At 39.3% G+C, this 21,575-nt stretch overlaps 1 protein-coding gene across 2 annotated transcripts; it reads left to right on the plus strand.

Moving 5' to 3' along the window:
* The first annotated feature begins 1,524 nt into the window (after positions 1–1,524).
* On the plus strand, positions 1,525–19,006 carry LOC110979554 (somatostatin receptor type 5-like). Of its 2 annotated transcripts, none has more exons than XM_022235457.2 (4): positions 1,525–1,708; positions 2,020–2,844; positions 12,395–13,424; positions 14,304–19,006. In XM_022235457.2, the coding sequence occupies exons 3-4, from the start codon at positions 12,775–12,777 to the stop codon at positions 14,719–14,721; spliced, it is 1,068 nt and encodes a 355-aa protein (XP_022091149.2). In that variant the 5' UTR covers positions 1,525–1,708; positions 2,020–2,844; positions 12,395–12,774; the 3' UTR covers positions 14,722–19,006. The 2 variants fall into 2 exon arrangements, with proteins under 2 accessions (XP_022091149.2, XP_086986935.1); XM_087130809.1 differs by lacking the exon at positions 1,525–1,708 and adding an exon at positions 11,147–11,341 and having other exon boundaries at positions 2,025–2,844.
* Positions 19,007–21,575: the final 2,569 nt, after the last annotated feature.

Here is a 21,575-nt window from a genome sequence, read left to right on the forward strand (position 1 = left end):
CGAAGTCCTCAGCTCAAGTCCCGCCTTGGGCCCAAAAATCTGCAGGGTGGGTTGGGGATCCGTGGTGGTCGCTTTACTCGAACAGGATGCAATAAAATGGAATGTTACCCTTTATTATAGCTGTTTTAGAGATAAGGGGAAAAAGTCCCATTTTGTACCCTGGTGCGACTCAATCGCATGATTGTAAGGAATTATTTTGCAACAATTTATGAATACCACAAAGGGAATAATATATTTTATTTTCGGTTGCTGGGGAAAAGGGGAGCGCTTCCTGGAAACTGAAGTGACTCATTTTTCTCCAGAATTGGATTGAGGGTTTCCAGGTGATGAGAAAAAACCCTTAAAAGTTGGCATAAAATGAATTCGTATTTTCCAGTCCCTATCTGATCCCATGGGTTCTAGCCTGAATTTATTCTGGGGTTGTCCCTCCCACTTCTAAAGCCCCGTTTCCTACTATCACCTCTTAACAAGTTTCTTACGATGAGATAACCTTTTCCACAAGCAACGAAGCTGCCCCATACGTGAAGCCTTTGTGGCAACACTGCCGTATAGTATTACAATTTCAGTTAAGAGAGTTACCCGAGATAATGAAAACACAATGGAAATCTACCTTGAATCAGCGGAAAATGCGATTTAAAATCTTCAACCTTTAGCAATAGCCGTAAATCCTCTATAAGTTTTTGGGGCTGAAAAGTCACATATTTTTTCGGGAATCCCTCACGTGAAAGTTGTTTCCGAAAGCATAAGACCAATTACGCTGAAGAGAATGAAAACTAGTATCGCTCTGTTGCAAAATTCGAAGTGTTCGAAATTGATATGAAAATTGGTCTTTACCGTCAAACATGCGTGCAAACTATTAAAAGGACTACTTCACCTGTAAATGCTTTACGTCCGTACGTGGAAGTGGGGCTTACTTGAAAAGAATTGTGGAACATCCTAACTCAGTCGTAATTGATAACACAGGGATTGAAAAAAAAATCTTTGAAAACTCAATTCCGTCTGAGCCACTAAAAACTACAACAGTTTCTTTTATTTTTAAAAAAGCAAGACTTGCTGAAAATTTTCTAATAAGTCCTCAGTACAGCACCCCCCCGAAAGATCGCAAGCCAAAGCAAATGTTTTGAAACTACGCAACCACGAAAGCCACTTCAAAAATAACTACAACGCGCCCCTGTTTCGTACACAGGGGCGTCAAGATTTGTATTTCCAATTTCAGTGAACCATTTATAACTTCACAGAAAATGTACACGTACAACGTGTACTGCGTATCATACGTATCTTCAACACACGCACAGTAAAATGAACCACGAATTCCCCTAGGCCCTGTATTCACACTTCCACGAAACTGGCTTTGTAGCAAAATAACCGGACTTCCCCGCCCACGACCTGTTCCGAGAATAGGCTCCGGCCAATTAAATCTCTTTCGGTGAAAATTCTACCTAATTAGAGAAGTATAGGTTTTACATCACAACTGTAGCGGAAAGTGTAGTACTCGTCACTACTGCTAGACTTTAGTAGTTCGTGTGAGATCAGTGCGAGTAATGGGCGGAGAAAAATTTCTTTTTTTAAAGAAAACTTTCCGCAAGTCTTGCTTTTTTAAAAATAAAAGAAACTGTTGTAGTTTTTAGTGGCTCAGAGGGAATTTAGTTTTCAAAGATTTTTTTTCAATCCCTGTGTTATCAATTACGACTGAGTAATGAGTAATGAGGTATGAAGTTCTGGCCAAAAGTTAACGAAGCTGCACAGAATTACAGTAATTTGTAAGTTAAGAGCGAGGTGTGTATTGCAAATGCATCCAGATGGTAATCAGTCAGCCGACCCAACTATATGTACGCACCGTTATCAACAAACGAGGCTTTCACAGAACCCCTTTTGAGAAGTTTGCCGACATATGTTACTATGTATCACTTGATCGAAAACGCGTCGAAGTGAGCTTTTGTCCTTAAACAAAATACACTTCAGGGCTACACATTTTGGCAGTAAAAATAATAACCTTTCAAATTTGATCTTTTTCAACAGGAACGGTCTTGAAGAGAGAGAGAGGAAAAAAAACCCTCTGGGATGCGAACCAAGAACGTCACCAACGATACCAATCGATACCAACGATACCAACAATTGGCAATATGATCAGGATCACCAATTGGTTTGCCTTCATGGATAATTAGCAGTTCACTGCATTGGACAACCCAAGAAATCCAGCCAAGTTACCAGCAATGCAGTTGTGTGTTTTGCTGGCGTGCGTCGACTTTCATGATGCAAAAATCATGTTATGCTGCAGATAAACCAAACAAAATTTAGCTGAACACAGTCATAAGCGATGTTGTTGTGCCAAAACTACCACGGACAAATATTCATTGCTTCCCAAATTCTGTGTTTTATGTCCATCGTTTAGTACGGGAAAGGACATCACTTGACACCCTGTGCACAAATTCTGTGAAACTGGTCGAAAAAATGTTTTCAAGGTAAATGGTTCAATTTTTGCTCAGCTAACCTAGGACATACTGTTACTTTCTAACGGCTGACGTTACTGGAGGGAAAATAAGTGATGTCCATATGGAATTCTCCCCATTGTATGCCGTCATGCTTCACGTACAGCGACACTAGCATACGGTGTAATGATGCATTTGCTGTGCGATGATGCATGGAAAACCAATAGACCTTTACACCACAGCGCTCATCTGCATAATTGTTTACCTATACATGTCAAACCCTCACCCATACCCAATCAAAAGCTCTACGGTTTTCAGACACTTCAACATGTCAATGTGGAGCAACAGGTCGGGGCTGTTTTATTCAGTCGACTTAAGCCAGGAGCACACACCTGTCGGAAAATCGTAACGACTGGTAAGTAGGACATTTCCTTTGTCTTATTCGTGGTGACTGCTTGAACTGGACATCTTCCCATAGGAACACCAGTGAAACACTCCACTAGAGAAAGGCACAATTTCCTCTTCTTTTCCCAGCTTTTTAGATGTTAAATCCTCTAGCCAAACAATTACTTGTAATCCTTGAACACGTAAAAAATTGAATTACCGTTACTACTTCGCACACTGAAGTGTAAGGTGGCATGCAATACGTGCTGTGCTGTGAGAATTGTTCTCTCGCCGCCATTTCAAAGCAAATAAGCCGTGATCCGTACCTTATTTCGTCGCCTGCAAAATGACGTATTTTGAGTACAAAATGCATACTAATAATTGTATCTACCTATCGTGAGAAGGAAGTTGGGATTTTCAGTCTATCTGGGAATGAGGGAAATCCAATTTTTTTTTGTTAAAGGTGGTTTTGGAAATTGGCCATAAGCACAAATTTGACGGCCCAACACATGCGTGAATATGTGTAGTTTACCATTTGAATTTAGTCCGGGAGGAACCCGTTTGTAGCCTTGAAGGAACACCAAACGGACTTAATTTGCTCCGCCAGACAAAAGGCAATCTCTAGTACAAAACCCTTGCCTTCCAAGAAGAAGAAACAAATACACTATTTAAGATTTAACTATTATAAAAGTACACCAGACTTGGTTGAATTGTCTTTTTCATTGGGTGATTCAAACTTTTCAAAATTAAACAGCGTCCATATAACAAACTCTTTACAAGCGTCATTTATTCCAATTTAAAACCCGTTTTGGATGTTGAAAATGCATTTCCCTTAATTTAATTGAAAAGAAAATCATTTTAACTGTTGTAACAGAAACAAGTGGGCTCAAGGTTAATAATAAGAACATGCCTTGAGCGAAATTATTTCGTGGCAAAGTGCAGGGATCACCATTCAACCACCATGACGAACTACGTGAACCTCGAAATTCATGCACCTTACATTCATATGCACACGCCGGGTCATCATATAATGGTTTGAATCAATTTTCTTTTTGACATCTTTTCATGAATCCCGATATTTGCAAATTAATTAATGAAAAAGTGGTCGAATGTCTCCTGGCATGAGCGCAGTGAGTTGCATACGCCTGTTTGTTTGTCGGAAAGCTTGCAGCTTGTTATATATCGGCAGCTATATTTGATGTCCTAATTCAGTAATATCGTAAAATTTCAATATTAACATTTCAATATTAGCATTTCACATATCATGAAATCATTTTGAAGAGATGAAAGGAGGCACAAACAATAAATGTTTATAGGAATTAACGGTGAGAATGATTTCATGACGTGATAGATGAAATGCTCTATTCAACGAGGCGAAAATCTGTCACCGAATATGGCGTGCAAAGTTAACATTTAATACGCGTATACAGATATCTCTATTCCTGATAGAGATATCTCTTTTCCTAATAGAGATATCACTATCGTACGTCCTGTTTTAATTAGAGATATGCCTATTATGTTTCTGGTCCTGGACACTGTATCAACGGAAGGGTCATTGTAACGTCACGCACAAAGTTTCACAGAGCTTCAAGATAGTAGATTTTTAAACGGAAAACGCCGAAGTCGACGGAAGCGGTAACTTAATAGAGAGATCTATATTTCGCAATAGAAATATTTCTATTTTGCAATAGAGATATCTCTATAACCAATAGATATATCTCTATTATGAATAGATGCATCTCTATTATCAATAGATATATCTCTGTTATTAATAGAGATATCTCTTTATAACAGTTAATTATATATTTGCACGTCTTGGTACAGAGATATCTGTATATGCGGATTAAAAGTTACCTTTGCACGCCATAACCGAGTGAAATGTTTCTTACCATTCTACGAATGTGAAACATATATACGTGCATATATCCCTTCTTTTAGTTAAACAAATAGGTCCCACTCACGTATACGTGTCCCAAACAGACTGAAATTATACTTACCATAGTACGAATGTGAAACATTCATACCTGCATAAATCCTCTTCTGTTCATTGAACGAATATGTCCCGCTCACGTTTTAGTGTCCTAAACAGATTCGTGTCATCAGGAGCATCGTGCAATGTTAGACTGGCTTCGTCTTTACATTATTTTTCCTTTTCTTACCGGGAATGAGGTAAGCTTATATGAAATGGGGGCGGAAACCAGCAGGGTATCCAGCTTTTGACGTGGGGGAGGCAAGTTGAAAAGCAAATGTGACTTTGGGATCATTAAACGTGATGTTGGGGAGAAAGAAAATCAAAAGCCTTACTCGCAGTCCCAACATCCTCGCTTTTATTTCATTGTGTTGTTGGTGCTTGTATCTGATAAATATAAGTATAAATATAAATGTCATATATAAATATATATATAAATATAAAACTAACCCTTAAAAATTTCGAAACAAACAAGGGATTAAACCCACAGTATCGTAATCTTATTGACACAAGAAAAGCAAACGGACAAGTCAAAATGGGCAGTCCTTTTTCCAACCGAGAGCGTCCTAACTCGGGTTTGCTAAGCATGAAGTACCAACATGTCTCTCTATATTCTGCCGTCTTGTGATCGGTTTATTTGCCATCCATCGCTACCAGGAGAAATCCACTGCAGATAGATTTCTGAAATTCGAAACATATCGTAAAACTTTTCATTTACCAGAAAAACCTGGGTTGAGCAGCCTGAACTCTACCAGAATTTTGAGCACCTCTTGCAGTCTCTCTCGGAGGATTGTGTTATCGGCTAAGTGCTAAAACCGTGGCCGAAGCAATTACTATCATTTGACCGAATGGCGTATGGGTTTGCCTCTAGTTTCCTTAACACACACACACTTTTTGAAAGTTATAAACTTGACGTCCAGTTATGAGACCGCATTTTCATGTTTTAATGTCGAAGTTCGTGCAGATGACAATTACTGACATGCCGACGTAGCTGACGCACCCCAAATCTTGCGTTCCCAAAAAGGTCAATGAAATTAATCCAATGCATCACAAATTCCGGCGTTTTTGAATACTCATCGCGAATCCTGACATCACTGATCATGGCTGAGTTAATGGAATCAACAAAAACTACTCGAACCCGGAGGAATCGATCATCAAAAACAGAGCCTTCCCTGTCACTGTCGAGTGGCGAAAGACTAGATGGTCGTCATGCATGTATGTGCAAGAAAGACATTTCTGCCATCAATTCTAAACTGGACAAGATCCTGGAATCACTGGAAAGCATGGGGTCCAGATTAACCAGACTGGAAATTAACCTGCAAAAAACTACTAACAAGGTAACTGAACATGACAGCGATAGATGATCTGTAATCAGCAGTTTCTTTCCTTGAAAATCAGTACAAGAAGGCTACGGCACATATCAACAACCTTACCGATGACAATCACCGACACATATGTCAGCTCAAAAATCAAATCGACGATCTACGGAACAGAAGCCGCAGAAATAACGTCGTGATACATGGTATCCCTGAGGGATCGGAGGGCGACCAGTCATGTGAAGCCTTTCTTGCCGATTTCTTCTCGACTCACATGAAACTGGAAGACAGCCGTGGCATAGAGATCGAGCGGGCCCATCGTAACCCGGGACGCCAATCGCCATCGCAACAAGGAAAGGATCTCAGGAAAGCAAGGCCACGTCCCATCTACTGTAAATTACTACGCTTCACCGATCGTCAACATATCTTGAAACAGGCTTCAGCGGCTCTCCGCAACAATCTAGGATCACATATTCTCATTTCCGACGACGTAACCCGTAACATCAGGAATGCCCGCAAGCTGCTGAGGGAAAATCACCTCACCTCAATCAGGGACACGTCGTGACGCTCATCCCCTGGTCAGTCCCGGCAGTCATCACAAACAAGCTTCACAATAGTGCTTACAAGGTCTTCCGTCTTGGGTACGCAAGTTTGTCTTAAATGAATCTTTGTGAGTCAGCTAAATGTCAGCGTAATATATTCAATTTATACGATACACTGTTAGTAACATTTGTCTTGTTTCTGTGTGTGTGCTGGAGTGAAGCTAGACCAATCTATGATAAACACTTGACGGCAGTAAATGAGAGTGATTATGATAGAGAAGTTACCTTTAATATCCATTTAGATTTAGATCCGGACATGCATCTAAATTTACCCACCATTACGTGTAAATATTACGATCATGACCAGTTTTTGAATACGTATGCTTTAATACAAACATTAAGCGTTTGCATATAAACGCTCGTAGTCTACCCAAAATATTTGCGATATCAGACAATTGATTTCTATTTTAGACAACAATTTTCCTATTATTGGTATTTCTGAGACCTGGTTGAAGTCTCTTAACGATCCTCTTGTGAGTATTCCAGGTTACGTCATTGAAGGCTTTTGCCGACCAACAAGATGAGGTGGTGGAGTCGCACTCTATATCCAAGAAGATTACACCTTTGAGATTAGACACGATATTTGCATCAACCCGGTAGAAATTGAATGATACATTATTGAGATTGAAAACTCAAATATGGGTAGCATTATTGTGGGAATAATCTACAGGCCCCCTGATATCCCCTCTGCCAATTTTGTAAATTTATTAATGTTTTAAGTAGAGTGGATAATAAGAACAAACGGTGTTACTTCATGGGTGATTTTAAAATAGATTGGCTACATAATAGCACAGATGACTCTGTGCAGTACTTTCTAAACACACTGTTTGCACATTCCTTCCATCCAATGATTGATAAACCTACGAGAGTCACAAATGTAAGTTATACCTTAATAGACAACATTTTTACAAATGATTTGTCAAGCCATAGTGCAGGTATCCTTATGACTGAGTCTTCACCACAATAGACAAACGTACGACTACACACTCAAAAACTCAAAAAAGTGTTAAGCGTAATTTCAGTAAAAGAAAAATTCATCACTTTAATCAAGATCTTATTAAGTCGTATTAATAAGTCAAAATCACCTTGGATAACGGAAGGAATCTATAACTCAATCAGGGAAAAAACATCTGTGTAAAAATATCCTCAGAACCCTAAAGTTCATAATAAATCTGCCTACATAAAGTTTAAAAACAAGTTAACATGTGTTCTAAGAATGGCAAAGAGAAATTACTGAGTTGAACAATTTGATAAAGAGAAACATAATGTTGAAGGTACATGCATGGGAGCTTATTAATTCGTTGCTCAGTAAAACAAACGTTAAACAAAATCCGTCCTATTATACGCAAAGGGGTGCTAAAATTGATTCTTACATTGATATTACTAATGCTTTCAATGATTATGTCATTAACATTGGCAAGAAAATAGCAAGTGAACTATGTGCACATTCTTTATTTTTCGCTCCTGTTCCTGAAGCAGGTGTAGCACTTATTATTTCAAAACTACCGAATGGAAAAGCCCCAGGTTACGATGGTTTAAAGGAAGCTGGTTATGCGCTATAGCAACTCCTCTGGCTATTCTTATTAACAAATCATTTGCCACTGGGCGTTTTCCTGAAGGATTGAGAATTGGAATAATAGTACCCATTTTCAAAAATGGTGATAACTATGATGTAAGTAGCTAAAGACCCATAACCATAATTCGTCTGTTTTTCCAAGGTATTTGAAAGAAATAGTACCGAATCGCTTGATGTACGTCATAAACCAGCATGGTCTATTATCAGAATCTCAGTTTGGGATTCGAGCAAATCATTATACAGAGTTGACAATTGTTAGTGTCTTAAACAAAATTATAAATGCGATTGAATACAGACAATTCTCTTCGGCGTATTCCGGGATCTGTCTAAGGCGTTTGATACAGTTGTAAATCATGATATTCTTATTCACAGATTGGAGCACTTGGCATACGAGGAATCGCCTCAGACTGGTTCAGGAGTTAGTTGTCAAATAGGATGCAGTTTGTTTCAAATAACTCCGCTACCTCCACACTTCGTACTATTACCTGTGGTGTTCCACAGGGCTCTGTATTGGGTCCCTTATTGTTTATTATATTTGTAAACTATATTTGTAATTCTTCCGATAAAATTTCCTTGTCTTTTTGCTGAGGTTATATAACCATCATAATGTGAGTATACAGCCATTAGTAATCTGAATACAGAACTTGAAAAGGTGAATGAATGGCTTTTGTCAAATAAAATTTCAGTAAATTTACTCAAGACAAATTACAACTAAACAAAATAACAAAATTAAATCTAAACAAAATAAGTATACACGAAATACGCTTCTCTGTTTACGTGGTAATGTTCTGAACCAGGTCAAAAGTACCAAATTCATGGGTGGTTTATATTGATGAGAATCTCACTTGGACCAAACATATCGACGTCTTGTGTACAAAAATCTCAAAAAATATTGGCGTTATGAATAGATTAAAATATTTTTTTACCGGAGACTATACTCTTGACTTTGTATACTACCCTTATTCTTTCCTACTTAAATTATGCCATTCTTTCCTGGGGCAGTTCGACCGCTCAATGCAACAAGCTGTTTATTTTGCAGAAGGAAGTTGTCCGAATAATATAAAAAAAACAGGTTATCTAACGCAAACAGGACTGTTATTTTAGAAACATGGAATACTTAAAATAAACGACCTTTCAATTTGAACTTGGGTAAATTTATGTTTAAGTACAAAACTGGTCTTTTACCTCGCCATTTCAATGACTGTTTTGTTACTCTTTTTTCAGTACATTCTCATGCAACTAGAAGTGCATCTAGGGGCAACTATTATGTTAATTACAATCGTACTTCTGTTTCCAGAAATAGCATTATTTCACGTTGTGTGTCCTAGCGACTCTAGCGCTAACCCCCTACATTTACAAAGACATTTAGCCCATTTAATGAAAATCAGATCATGTAATCTTGCTAACCTACTTCCATTCATTAAAGGTCTTGTCTCCAGAGTTAGCAAATCTGTCTTTAACTGTTGTCTATTCTACCAGTATTATGTCGTATGTCTCATGTCTTCTGTCTCATGTTTCTTGTCCAGTCTAAACCATTGTTCGTGTAAATTGGGAAAGCCAAAAGCATAGTGCTTCTTTTTTCCCTACACGTTGGTAATAATTTAGACTATGTACAATTATCAAACTCAATACACCAGTTCCCATTATTGTTGTAACGAAATTCACTATGCATGTATGATTTTGATGTACATGTACTTGGAATTTCATTTGCTATTTTCCGAACAAAAAAAATCTATGGAGTCGTCTGTGTTTACCACAACCTTTGTTTTACAACTCACAGGTCTTTTGTAAAAGTATATTTTATGAATAAATGATACATTGTAAAGATATTATGTACATCCTTTGTGTCCTATGGAGAAAAATCTTTTATCCCTTTACTGGTTCCGTAGTATCCAATACTTTTGGACTGTGGATCGAGGCACTATCGTAACTGGTGAAAGGCTGCGCCATTTGGCTTCCGTCACATGGCGTCATCGTGAAACATGATGTAGGCCTATGCAGTATTTATCTTCGTCTGTGCTTTATCATGTTTCATGGTAGATGAGAAATGGACATAACATTCTTGTGATCATTGTCTGGATGCAATTGAAATCAAGATAAATCATTTGGCATGAATACCAAGAGATGCAGGGAGCCCAGACAAGCAACCTTGTCGAGTCTGAGACCCCTGAACAGCTAACATAAATAGACAAGGTACGTAACAAGAAACGACAACCGGTTTGAAACAAAAAACGACTCTGTAGCAATATAAACATTTGAGCTCTGTTTGATCACGGAGGAACATAAAACTGAAACGCAAATAAATATGTACAGTATAAATAATAAAACGACCGTGATCTTTATTCATACTACAATGAGCGAGGCATTTCGGGTCGGGATTAGGTTATTTTCTCCTATTGCATTTCATTATTTTGTTGTTGAATAGTTGGGCAACAGTCATTAGCTTTGTGGTATTTGCACACTTCCTAGCTCTTCCTATTTTTTATTTAATATTATTCTATTATTTTCATTTAATTTTGGGTAATGACATGTACTAAGGATTCCTCAACTGAGCGCCCTAGGGTACTGTAAGCTGGCGAGCCTTGAAGAAACCTGTGGAAATAAGACGATGAGAAACAGTTACAGTTGTAGAGGTAGGAGGAAAACCCCAGAAGAATATTCTGGGTAAAACCCACGGAATCATGTAGGATTATGGCCTATTTCAAGTAATGACTCTCTGACGTGTCTAGAATATGACCGGTGGGTTGTGTTATCAAAGGTGCGCAATCGTTGATATCAGTCTGCAAAATACCGAGGAAATTTGTATACTGCTTTAGAATTGTGATGCATCTAGGGAAAAGAGTGCTTTTTATCCACGCTAATATTTGCAGGTATCATCGACAAGAATATCATCACTTCAGCCAGTTTCTGAAGTTTTTGGAAACGGGAGTAATCCTTTTTGCAAGCCTTTTTTTGGCGCTTACCGGGTCTGAAGATCTCTCATAACAGGCAGTATCTTGTGTTTTGAGAACCAGACTAATCAATGGACTGTTCACGTGTAAGAGCAGACCTTGAAGGATTACAAGGTAACCCCCAAGCCTTTTGATTTGCTCTAACGTTATAAAGTATCGAAGTGAATACGTCACGTGCACAGTGTAAAATCATTAGCGCGAAGATCAGTGCTTTCATTTAATTTATTTATTATTTTTCAGGTAGTAACAATAAACAACACAAGGAAACAAATACAAACCACACATTAAAAACAAAGACATGGACACTTAAAAGACTGATAACACCCCTGAACCAAATTACTGTCGAAGTGGCTCGACTCAATACGCGTGCGTACTCTATTCGTTTGCACTGCACTTTTGGGTTTGTAGTGACGTCGCAATTCAGTAGGCTATTTTATTTGTCAACGAATACAAGATGTGCTGGTGCAGACAAAGCCGTAAATTTATGTTATCGGCCGTGTTAAATCAGTGCTGTTTTAAAACGGGTTTGTAACGAAAATCTATGTAATTCATTGACTTTTTTACAGTTATTTTACAGAGAGAAATGGTAACACGTACCTTTTTGCTAGCTTTCCATTTAACTCTTTTTATTTTATTTTATTTCACTTAATTTTTCATTTCAGTTTTTATTTCACTAATTTATATTCGGAGACTATTTTTCAATCATGGCTTTTTTGGAATAGAACTTTCGGCACACACGTACGTGTACAGGTACATCCTGTCCATTTACATTGCATCTACGTGCAGCGCACGTGGGAAATGGCTCCTTGATTTCACATACCAATGTACACGTAATCGTTTAAGATCGGCCAAGCACATATTTATTCTCTTATTGATAAAATTGGTACCTGACATTTGAAAAAAAAAACAATTTGTACTGACGGTCAGCCGTTATTTGTACACCACTGGGTGGCAAAATCTATAATTGTGCCTTGCATCAAATTATGATTGATTGATATTAATTTTGACATATGCCAACCGAACCGTTTCTGCCTTGCGTGTAAACGCAAAACATTGCTCGACATACCATTTTCCGTTAACGAGGTTACTGGGCATATGTGAAATGGGTCCTAAGACTTCATAGTTGTTAATTTCTTTATTTCTAATTTCGTTATGATCTACCCACAGATAGTGTGAATCCTCTAGATTGCAACATCAGTGGTTCGTCAATCACAATGCAAACAAGCTATATCCTTTGAAACACGGCTGGTTCCTTTTCCTTCGAGAAAACAATCCCCAATGAATTGATCTGAAGCGTTAATTTGTCATATTTCTGTCTTCAAAGACGGTAACATCTGGACACGAGTAACACGTCGAATGCCTTGGAGTAAGGACGTTTGAAGGACATTTTACACGTAATCTATAAACATTGACAGAGAATACTAAATTAAACGAGGCTTGAAAACTTTCCTTTTAAGATTTTGGGCATAACGTAATTTGAAAAGGAACTTGCTACAGAAGCAATCAAACAAGTAAAGACCTTGGGAAAAGGGGAAACATACGTACACATGGGGTATGAAAGTTATTCGTCATCGGATCCGAATAACTGGGGGCCACCGACACCTGGCCCTCCCGTGTATTCAGTTGCCATACTTCTGTCGGTTTTGGGCCTCTTTGGTCTTGTCGGTAACGCCTGCATGGTGTACATTATTTTGCGTCACAAGCACATGCGCACTGTGCCCAACGTCCTCATCCTCAACCTTGCGGTGGCTGACCTTCTCTACATCCTCGTGCCCACGTCGTTCTACGTTGAGAGTCTGATCAACAACATCTGGGACCTGCCTGAGTGGGTCTGCAAGCTAGAGAGCTACGTGGTGCACGTGGCGCAGTACGCGAGCGTCTTTGCATTGACCGTTCTAAGCTGGGACCGCCACGCCGCTGTTACCAAGGTGCCACTCCGGGAGGCCAAATTTCTCCGTGCTATCGCCCTGGTGTCGATCGTGTGGCTGACCTCTGGTCTCCTATCCATCCCTGCCCTGGTGTTTGCCAAGCTCGACACTACTAATCGAAACTGCCGTCGCTCTGCCGAGGACACTCCCACTAGAAAGGTCCTTATACTTGTTTGGATGCTGGCTGGCTTTGGGATACCTCTCATCGTCATAGCTTTTTTCTACTTGAAAATTGCCATCCACATTTGTCGTAGTACTAACTCAAAGAGGTTTGTATGATGTAGCCGATACGATTTGAAACGCTTTAAATCCTTCGTCGGAAAAACGACGAGTGACGAAAAGAACGGTCGACGAGTGGCATGATTATTTTTCAATGCAAGAAGGGGCTCTCCGAATACTGACGAATATTCCAAATGGAATACAAATCAAGTACCTATAGATTTCGTTCATGCAAAGATGAACTCATAATTATCTAGGTCCACTCGAACCTATGTCTATGCACACTCACGTTTAGGACTTCAAGCAATTGACGAGGAGTTGGTACATGTATTACATACCTTCGCTCATCCCAAGTGAACTGAAAAATGTCACAGCTACAGATGCGCGAAGCTTTTTGTGCCCTCGTCAATTACTTTTTCAGAGCGCAGATGTCAAGGAGGCCTGCACAAGTGTTGGCATGTGTTAATAAATGACTCTTTACCCACTGAGTGTTCGAGGCCATGCATCATGAAATAACTGTCCTTCCCAGTGCCTTGAAATCAGAAACTATGGCACACTGTGTAAATGTAAAAACAACGTTTAGAGCTTAAACACCTTTTACACCAACATTTTCCATACGTTTAACCCACGATGTGTTTCCTGAAATGTGTTTAGGAATGTGTTTAAATGGTACACGCTTTTTCATTGTACATGCATAGATCTTTGAAATCCGCTTAGCATTTTAACACATTCTTAATCGCATGGCAATAAACATGTCGTGGTTAAACATACTATAAAAGTGGGTAGATAAAAGCGTTTAGAAATGTGTTTAAACGCTAAGCACTTTTTTTTTTTTTACATGTAAAGGCAACCTTTAAGGTGCATGTATCCCCCTGTACTACAAGGTGTTGTTCTGTAATAGACTTTACTGTATTGTGTTGACCACACAGATTCCCCAACATCAATGTTGCCTTAGCCAAACAGATGCGAGACCGGAAGCGCTTGGCCGTGTCTGTCTTGATCATCATCCTCTTCTTTGCCCTGTGTTGGGGGACCTTCTTCTCCTACTACATAGGTATCCACTTCTCGACGACATCCGAAGCCCACCGCAACGCGTCCTACATCATGCCGATAGTCAACACGTGTTTAGATCCCTGGCTCCTCTTTGCCATCAGTTCCAATCACCGGGCGAGCTTAATCGGCTTCCTCTGCGGTGCTTGCCGGCGGCCAAAAAGAGGCGCTCGCAAAGCAGACTTAACCTCTGGGCAAGTAAAGAGATACACGCGTACCGGTAGCAGTGGAGTAACTGGAACCAGTGCTGAAACTGGTTCCACTTTGTTAGGTCCAGCTACCAACTGCAATAAGTAGTTGTTAACCTTTGCTCCCTTCCCAGCGTTTTTGCAAGACCAAATTTGGAGTTAGGCTTTGTCAATTTTATTTTATACTGCCTTGTACCGTTGAATACTGTGCGGTTGTCCCCATAAGTCGTAAATCGACCCGCAATCACCCCGCCGAACTCACTCAAAATACTTCGAACAGTATGAATACACATGCTAATATAATGTATCGTAATAACAATATCATTAAATTGGGTGATCATGCACCCATCTATACTACTTACTTGAGGGTGCAACTGCCTGCACAGGGCCACCGACTTGAATACAATATCAAATTTGTTACCAGGCAATAGTTGGACGGCTGCCAAAGATCTGAGGGTCGTTCGCTCCTCAATAACATTATCTTTATGGGAAACATAAACCATATTGATATACTGTCGTTGAAATCAAAGAAGAAGAGCAAAAAGGATTCCTGGGATAAATAAAGGCGTCTGTCAAAACTGCCGACGGAAAAAAAACAAGAAAAACCAACATCCAAAACTAAAAATAACAGGGCAATATAGGCTACAACTGCTAGCCTAGTAAAACGACAACTACAAAGAGCTAATTAGGAATAGTAATCGACAATTTCGCAAGTACATGTAATGCTATACAAATACACAGGCTACAACTGCTAGCCTGAGCACACCAGAGATATGGTAATACTCCGGGGACAACAAAAGAGATATATAGCAAGGCAAGCAAACAAAAAAACCGTGTCACTTGGCACCAAATGCTGCGTGCCCACTCAGCATGACTCTGCACATGTTTTTTCCTCCATAGAATTTGCGCATAGATTTTAAGGTTTATTTTTCCAACTTACCAATATTATATAAGCATGGAACTTACACTGAAGGAAGATCGTGAAGCAAAGAGGGGTCTCAGAAATAGTTCATTGTTGTAACGATATATCATGTGACATGTCACGTGACATTAAAAGTGCAATCTTTAAAGTACTATAACTTCTAAGGTGCACGTCCGATTGTGTTGAAACTTTGTATATAACTTTAAAGCCAAGTGTTCTGGAGGGAAAAAGACCTCAAGTTATGATGATAATATCACGTGACAAGTCACGTGACTTTAAAGGTGCACTCTTTAATGGCCCGTTTCTCTTGAAATACAATGCAATAGGATTGAACCTTGCGTATAACTTCAGGACGAAGTGTTTTAGAGGACTGTTGACCTTGTGTGACGGTGATGATATCACGTGACACTATAGGTACTGTCTTTAAATTTCTCCTGAAGTAGGCCTACACGTCCAATCGTGTTGCAACTTTGAATGTAGCTGGAAAACGAAGTATTTTACATCAATATTGATCTCATGTGATGATGACATCATGTGACCGGTCAAATGCCATTAAAAGTTAATGCCATTCAATCAATTGCATGCACGTCTGATCAGGATGGAATGTGCAACCTTTAAAAGATACCGCTCTTTTTCATTATAGTTGCATCAAGGATGGACTCAAATGGTGATATGATACAGTTAAAATGATGTCATAATGACATCGATGAATTTATCAATGATTTTTGGTTTTTCTTTCAAATCGACTTTCTACACAGATATACAGCCAATATAGCCGATATTTTGGCAACTCAGCTGTATTCCATGAAACTGTAATATTATCATATCAGATCTATTTTGTAAACATTCTTCTTTTATTATACGATTTGACTAAAACAGCCAACTCCGAAACAGCCTGTGTTTGTTCACATACACCACCTCTAGTTTTATATTTGTTACTCTTTATTGACACAGATCCTAGACATTTGCAAACCCCTCACGTCTGTAGTCTATTTTTTAATGTGTACTTGTTGATGGTGTATTAAATTATCATTTGTCTTTCATGAGATGGAGGCTATATCCCGTCTTTACATTCCAAACACCATTTCTCTCATTGTGTGCAAACCATGACTGTATTTGAATTTAATTTAACCTATGGGCCCCAATTTTTGGCGGCCTTCACTGGGTGGATAACTTTTTCCCCTCTTATATTTAATTTTAAATTCTGGAATATAATTCTCCATATTTATGCCATATTGATGTTGTCTCGTTTTAATGAATATCTCATTTATATATTGACCCTCCATGTATCGTATGTTATGTACTATCTTTGTTTGTGTTGCTCTCTGTGGAGAGACACACCCCTCTGGCAACAGTGTTCGAATTTACTCTTTGTAATTTCTCCTAGGCAGCCTTTCAGAATCTTCTTTGTCGTCCTGTCTGTGTACTTGTTATAAGATGTAATGTCTTTTATTGTGAAATACCTGTATGTTTGGTATTTGTAAATGTGTATTGTATCTCTGTGCTTATACAGGGTGTCCCAGAAAAAAACCAAGCCCTGGGGAAAGGGGTTAATCATGAGATATGATTATAATATATAAAGATCTCCGAAAAGTAGAAGCAGTATTCTTTCTAATGATACCTTGATGGTATCCCTCCTGTCATGCATGACTGAACGCCATTGTCTTGAGAATGCCCCATTTTCAAGACAACGGTGTTCAGTCATGCATGCCACGAGGGATACCATCAAGGTATCATTAGAAAGAATACTGCTTCTACTTTTCGGAGATCTTTATATATTATAATCATATCTCATGATTAACCCCTTTCCCCAGGGCTTGGTTTTTTTCTGGGACACCCTGTATTTTGTACTTTGCCTGAATAAACTATTGTTATAATTATCATTATTATTATTAACCTTTAGCCGTCCCACTCTCCCACTCTTTCCGGACTTTACGGCTCTCCTGAAGTTTCAGAAGTAATTGAGATCGAAACGTGCATCAAATCCCCATACAAATTTCCTACATAGGCTTCTCACATACTATACTGGAATTAGTATTAAGGCTTCACGCCTGGAAATAGTGCAGTAATTGCTTTGATGAGTAGGCATGTACGTCGAATCAACAGAGTTGCGAATGTTGCCATTAACGCTAATGGACAAAAATGAAGGATTCTCATTACTGAGTCGACTTGGGAATTAAACACTCAAACCCATTTGTTAATGTAAAACCACTGGATGCTGTTGCAGACTGATATACGTGTATTATGTTTATTTTATTTCGTGGTAGATACGTACATATGCAGACCCATTATGATGAACTATAAACATCTTGACATATCGGTTTTCATAGCGGGAGGAAAAGAGACCAACAAATACAGTGTAAAATAATCAGATGTATAAAATACAGTCGCGTCAAAAACTTTGCACATGAGGTAATTTATGATAGAAAGGTTGACTTCCTACCTCTGTTTTCTACAATAATTACTGTTGTTTCCATTGCTGTATAATTATTTCAACTACTACTCTTTCTATATGTTTTTATCAAAAGTTTCTGCCGCTTTGTTCACTTTGAATGATGCTTTTCATGCCGATAATAAATTATCGTAGATACATCATCTTCAGCAGCATTACGTTTGGTCGTGGCGAACAAGGAAAAACTCTCTCCAGTTTTGGTCACGTGAACATTAGGGCCGTTTTCCAATTCTCAACTTCGTCTCCGTCTCAGGCTCCGTCTCGATTGTAGGCTTGAAGCGTTTATATTAAATTGAAAAACTGTAATGTTTGGCTCTTTTGCATCCCATTTGATGTTTTGTGGCACTATTAGACTTACTACTGTGCTTACAACTTCAAAGTCAGGTAGTAAAAAAGGGTTAAGCCCTCAGACGGAGCCGAAGTTGAGTATTGAAAAACGGCTCAGGTTATTCAGATTAAGGTGGGTCATATTGTGGATCGTTCGTTCTCCCATTTTCTCTCATTGTGTTGCCTTGTATAAAACATCAAGTTTGAAGTGCAGTGTATTTTGGAAACAACATTTGGCATCGAAATTTGCTTAATATTAACGAAATGTAAACTTAGCGTTCAGTATGACATGTATTCGAATTATATTGCCTTCTAATTTTATTTTTCTTCATATATATATTTTCTTTATAACTATAATTGTATTCACACACGCAAAGGTTTAAAATCACTGAATTTCTATGTAGAACCTTTTTATGAAGTTTAAATTTATTCAAAGTTTTAATGACTCGTAAAATTATTCTGACGACGCGTAAACCAAACACAAATTTATATTTAACAAATTTTCTCATTGTGTAACCATTTGTCTCCTAAAATAATTAATTTAAAATAATAATGAGTGAAAATAATTTTTTGGAAATTTTATTGAAGTTATTCTTGTACTTGCAAATAAACTCTGCGTAGTGTAGAATTGCTACACTGGGGATCCAATTATTTCAAATTACGTAATTAAAAAAATTCTGCCAAATGCAAAAACCTCCTTTTAATTTGTACCTCTGTAGATGCTGGAACAAAACCAAGGACCTTTGAAGGAAAAGTCGCAGGAAACTGAATTAACAAGGACTCAGACACTAATTTTTGACTTAAAAAAAAGGACCAAAAAAGTTTATTAATGAAAAAGTACAGGAAAAATGAAAAAAACTAAAAGGACTCAAGGACTAAGGACTAAAAAACACCCAAAGACTAAAACTTTAAAAGACTCAAAACCAAAACCCAAACCCAACACAGTGCGTAAAATGGACCTTATGAGTTTACACTCAGACTTCAATCACTGACTACTAGCAGAATAGGATTCAAGCAGAAAAACCACACTCCAGTTAGGAGGAACAATACATAGGTACATGTGAAGGTGACTGGTCTCTGCTGATCTGCTACACTGAGTGTGACCAGACCATGTGGTAACTCTATATGGGGGAAGCTGGGGCTTAAACAAATAAACAGGGGGGCACACTACTAGAAAAAAACCCAAGAACTCTAAACTAAAGTTAAACATTTTTAAAGGGGAACTACTTCATGTACATCAGTCTCGGAACTCCTCTGGTGGAGGAATGGCAGGAGCGGAAATCTGGTCCGACTGCTTCGGTGTTGCCTCATGTACGCCATGGTCTCATTGTGAAGGTTGGGCCAAAAGAACTTCTGCTCCACGAGTTTTAGCATCTGTCCATAGCTTAGTGTCTCCATACTGTGATGAAGGCTCCTGAAGATGTCATACCTCATCCCATGGGGTAGTACCGTCAAGTATTTGACCTTGGCTCCAACAGGCCTGTATAACAGTAGGCCACCCTTCACTTCCAGGTTATCCCACACCTGTAGCAACTGCTGCACCACCTTGGGCTCATGGGCCATCTTGCTACCACTCATCCTCTTGGGACCATCCAGCTTCGTATCCACGACCCTCCGTATGGCTGGATCTCGCTGCTGGGCTTCCCGCAGACTGTGTCCACTTGTTGTGCCTCCACTCTCATGGTTTGGCTCGTCATCGAATCGAGCACTGGCAGGGACTGCTTTTGGGTGTCTAGAGGGGACTCTGGGGGGCTTCAGGACTGTTGGGTGCGAGAGGTACCGTGATCGATACCCGGATCTTCCACCAAAAATTAAAAAAAAAAGTAACAGGGAAAAATGGAACACCATAGGGAATTCGCAAAACAACAAAAACTCTAACTAAACCAAGGATCTTTGAAGGAAAAGTCGCAGGAAACTGAATAAACAAGGACTCAGACACCAATATTTGACTTCAAAAACAGGACAAAAAAAATTTATTAACGAAAAAGTACAGGAAAAATGAAAAAAAAAACCTAAAAGGACTCAAGGACTAAAAAAACACCCAAAGACTGAAACTTTAAAAGACTCAATACCAAAACTCAAACCCAACACAGTGCATAAAACGGACCTTACGAGTTTACACTCAGACTTCAATCACTGACTACTAGCAGAATAGGACTCAAGCAGAAAAACCACACTCCAGTTAGGAGGAACAATACATAGGTACATGTGAAGGTGAATGGTCTCTGCTGATCTGCTACACTGAGTGTGACCAGACCATGTGGTAACTCTATATGGGGGAAGCTGGGGCTTAAACAAATAAACAGGGGGGCACACTACTAGAAAAAAAATCAAGAACTCTAACTAAAGTTAAACATTTTTAAAGGGGGACTACTTCTATGTAAAACGTGTACTTAATAACATAAACATTTCTGGCTCTGCCACACATGCAACAGGTCAGGCCAACTGCCCAATTCCCTCGAGGAAAAACAAACAAAAATTCTGTCATTCACAAATATATGGCAACCACCCGAGTTCAGTCGCGGGCCAAAGTTTCATGATCATGCACAATGAAGTCAACGAGTCCGTTTTTTCACAATTCATATTTCACAATCCAAATGAATGGCATCAAAACTAATGAGGGATCATTTGAACGCGTTTATGATACTGTTGCGTTCCCTAAATATCAAGTCGATGGTAGCATGGACTTCATTAGTGTCTACGGGATGTGATATTTGGGGTCAACAATTTATTAAAGGGTGGACGTGAAACAAAGGGGTTTGGGTGACAGTCAAACTGTATGGTTGGTTTATTGCTCTCACTTCTCTTCATCAAAGTTCAATAGGGATTTAAAGAAGGTGTAGCTTAACATAATACAACACACAAAAGGCAAAGTTATAGAGAGGCGAAGTCGTATATGAGTGTAACTAAACTACGGTTTGGCAGGACCATTGGAAATGCAAGTCAGACGGGGTGGGTACGGTACGTGTGTGTAGCATCGCACAGCTAGGCTACATTCATCGGGCCGGGCCGTGGTGGGAGCTGTCCCGGACCACCACGGTGACTAGCAAGGGCTGGACGGGGCCAGCGCCGGTATGTACCGACCGCACTGCCGCTCAGACCGCAACGTGATGAGCGCAATGATAAAGTCGCCGCACTGTGCACCATTGGCTCAGCGTAGAGACGGGGAGGACTGGGCTAGTTAGCAGGACAAGGGTGGCGGGGGACACGGGGGTGTCTCGCCCGGCAATCGGTTCGGACGTAGCGGTGACGGGCCGCTACG

The sequence above is a fragment of the Acanthaster planci genome, linkage group LG02 (assembly GCF_054643075.1).
Source record: "Acanthaster planci isolate LZ-2023a linkage group LG02, COTS_SCS, whole genome shotgun sequence".
Lineage (NCBI taxonomy): Eukaryota > Metazoa > Echinodermata > Asteroidea > Valvatida > Acanthasteridae > Acanthaster > Acanthaster planci.

What these genes read in the sequence shown, in the direction of transcription:
- LOC110979554 (XM_022235457.2), top strand. Translation starts at nt 12,775, where the DNA reads ATGGGGTATGAAAGTTATTCGTCATCGGATCCGAATAACTGGGGGCCA. An exon ending in CGTAGTACTAACTCAAAGAG is followed by an intron (nt 13,425 to 14,303) that starts GTTTGTATGATG and finishes TTGACCACACAG; the next exon opens with ATTCCCCAACATCAATGTTG.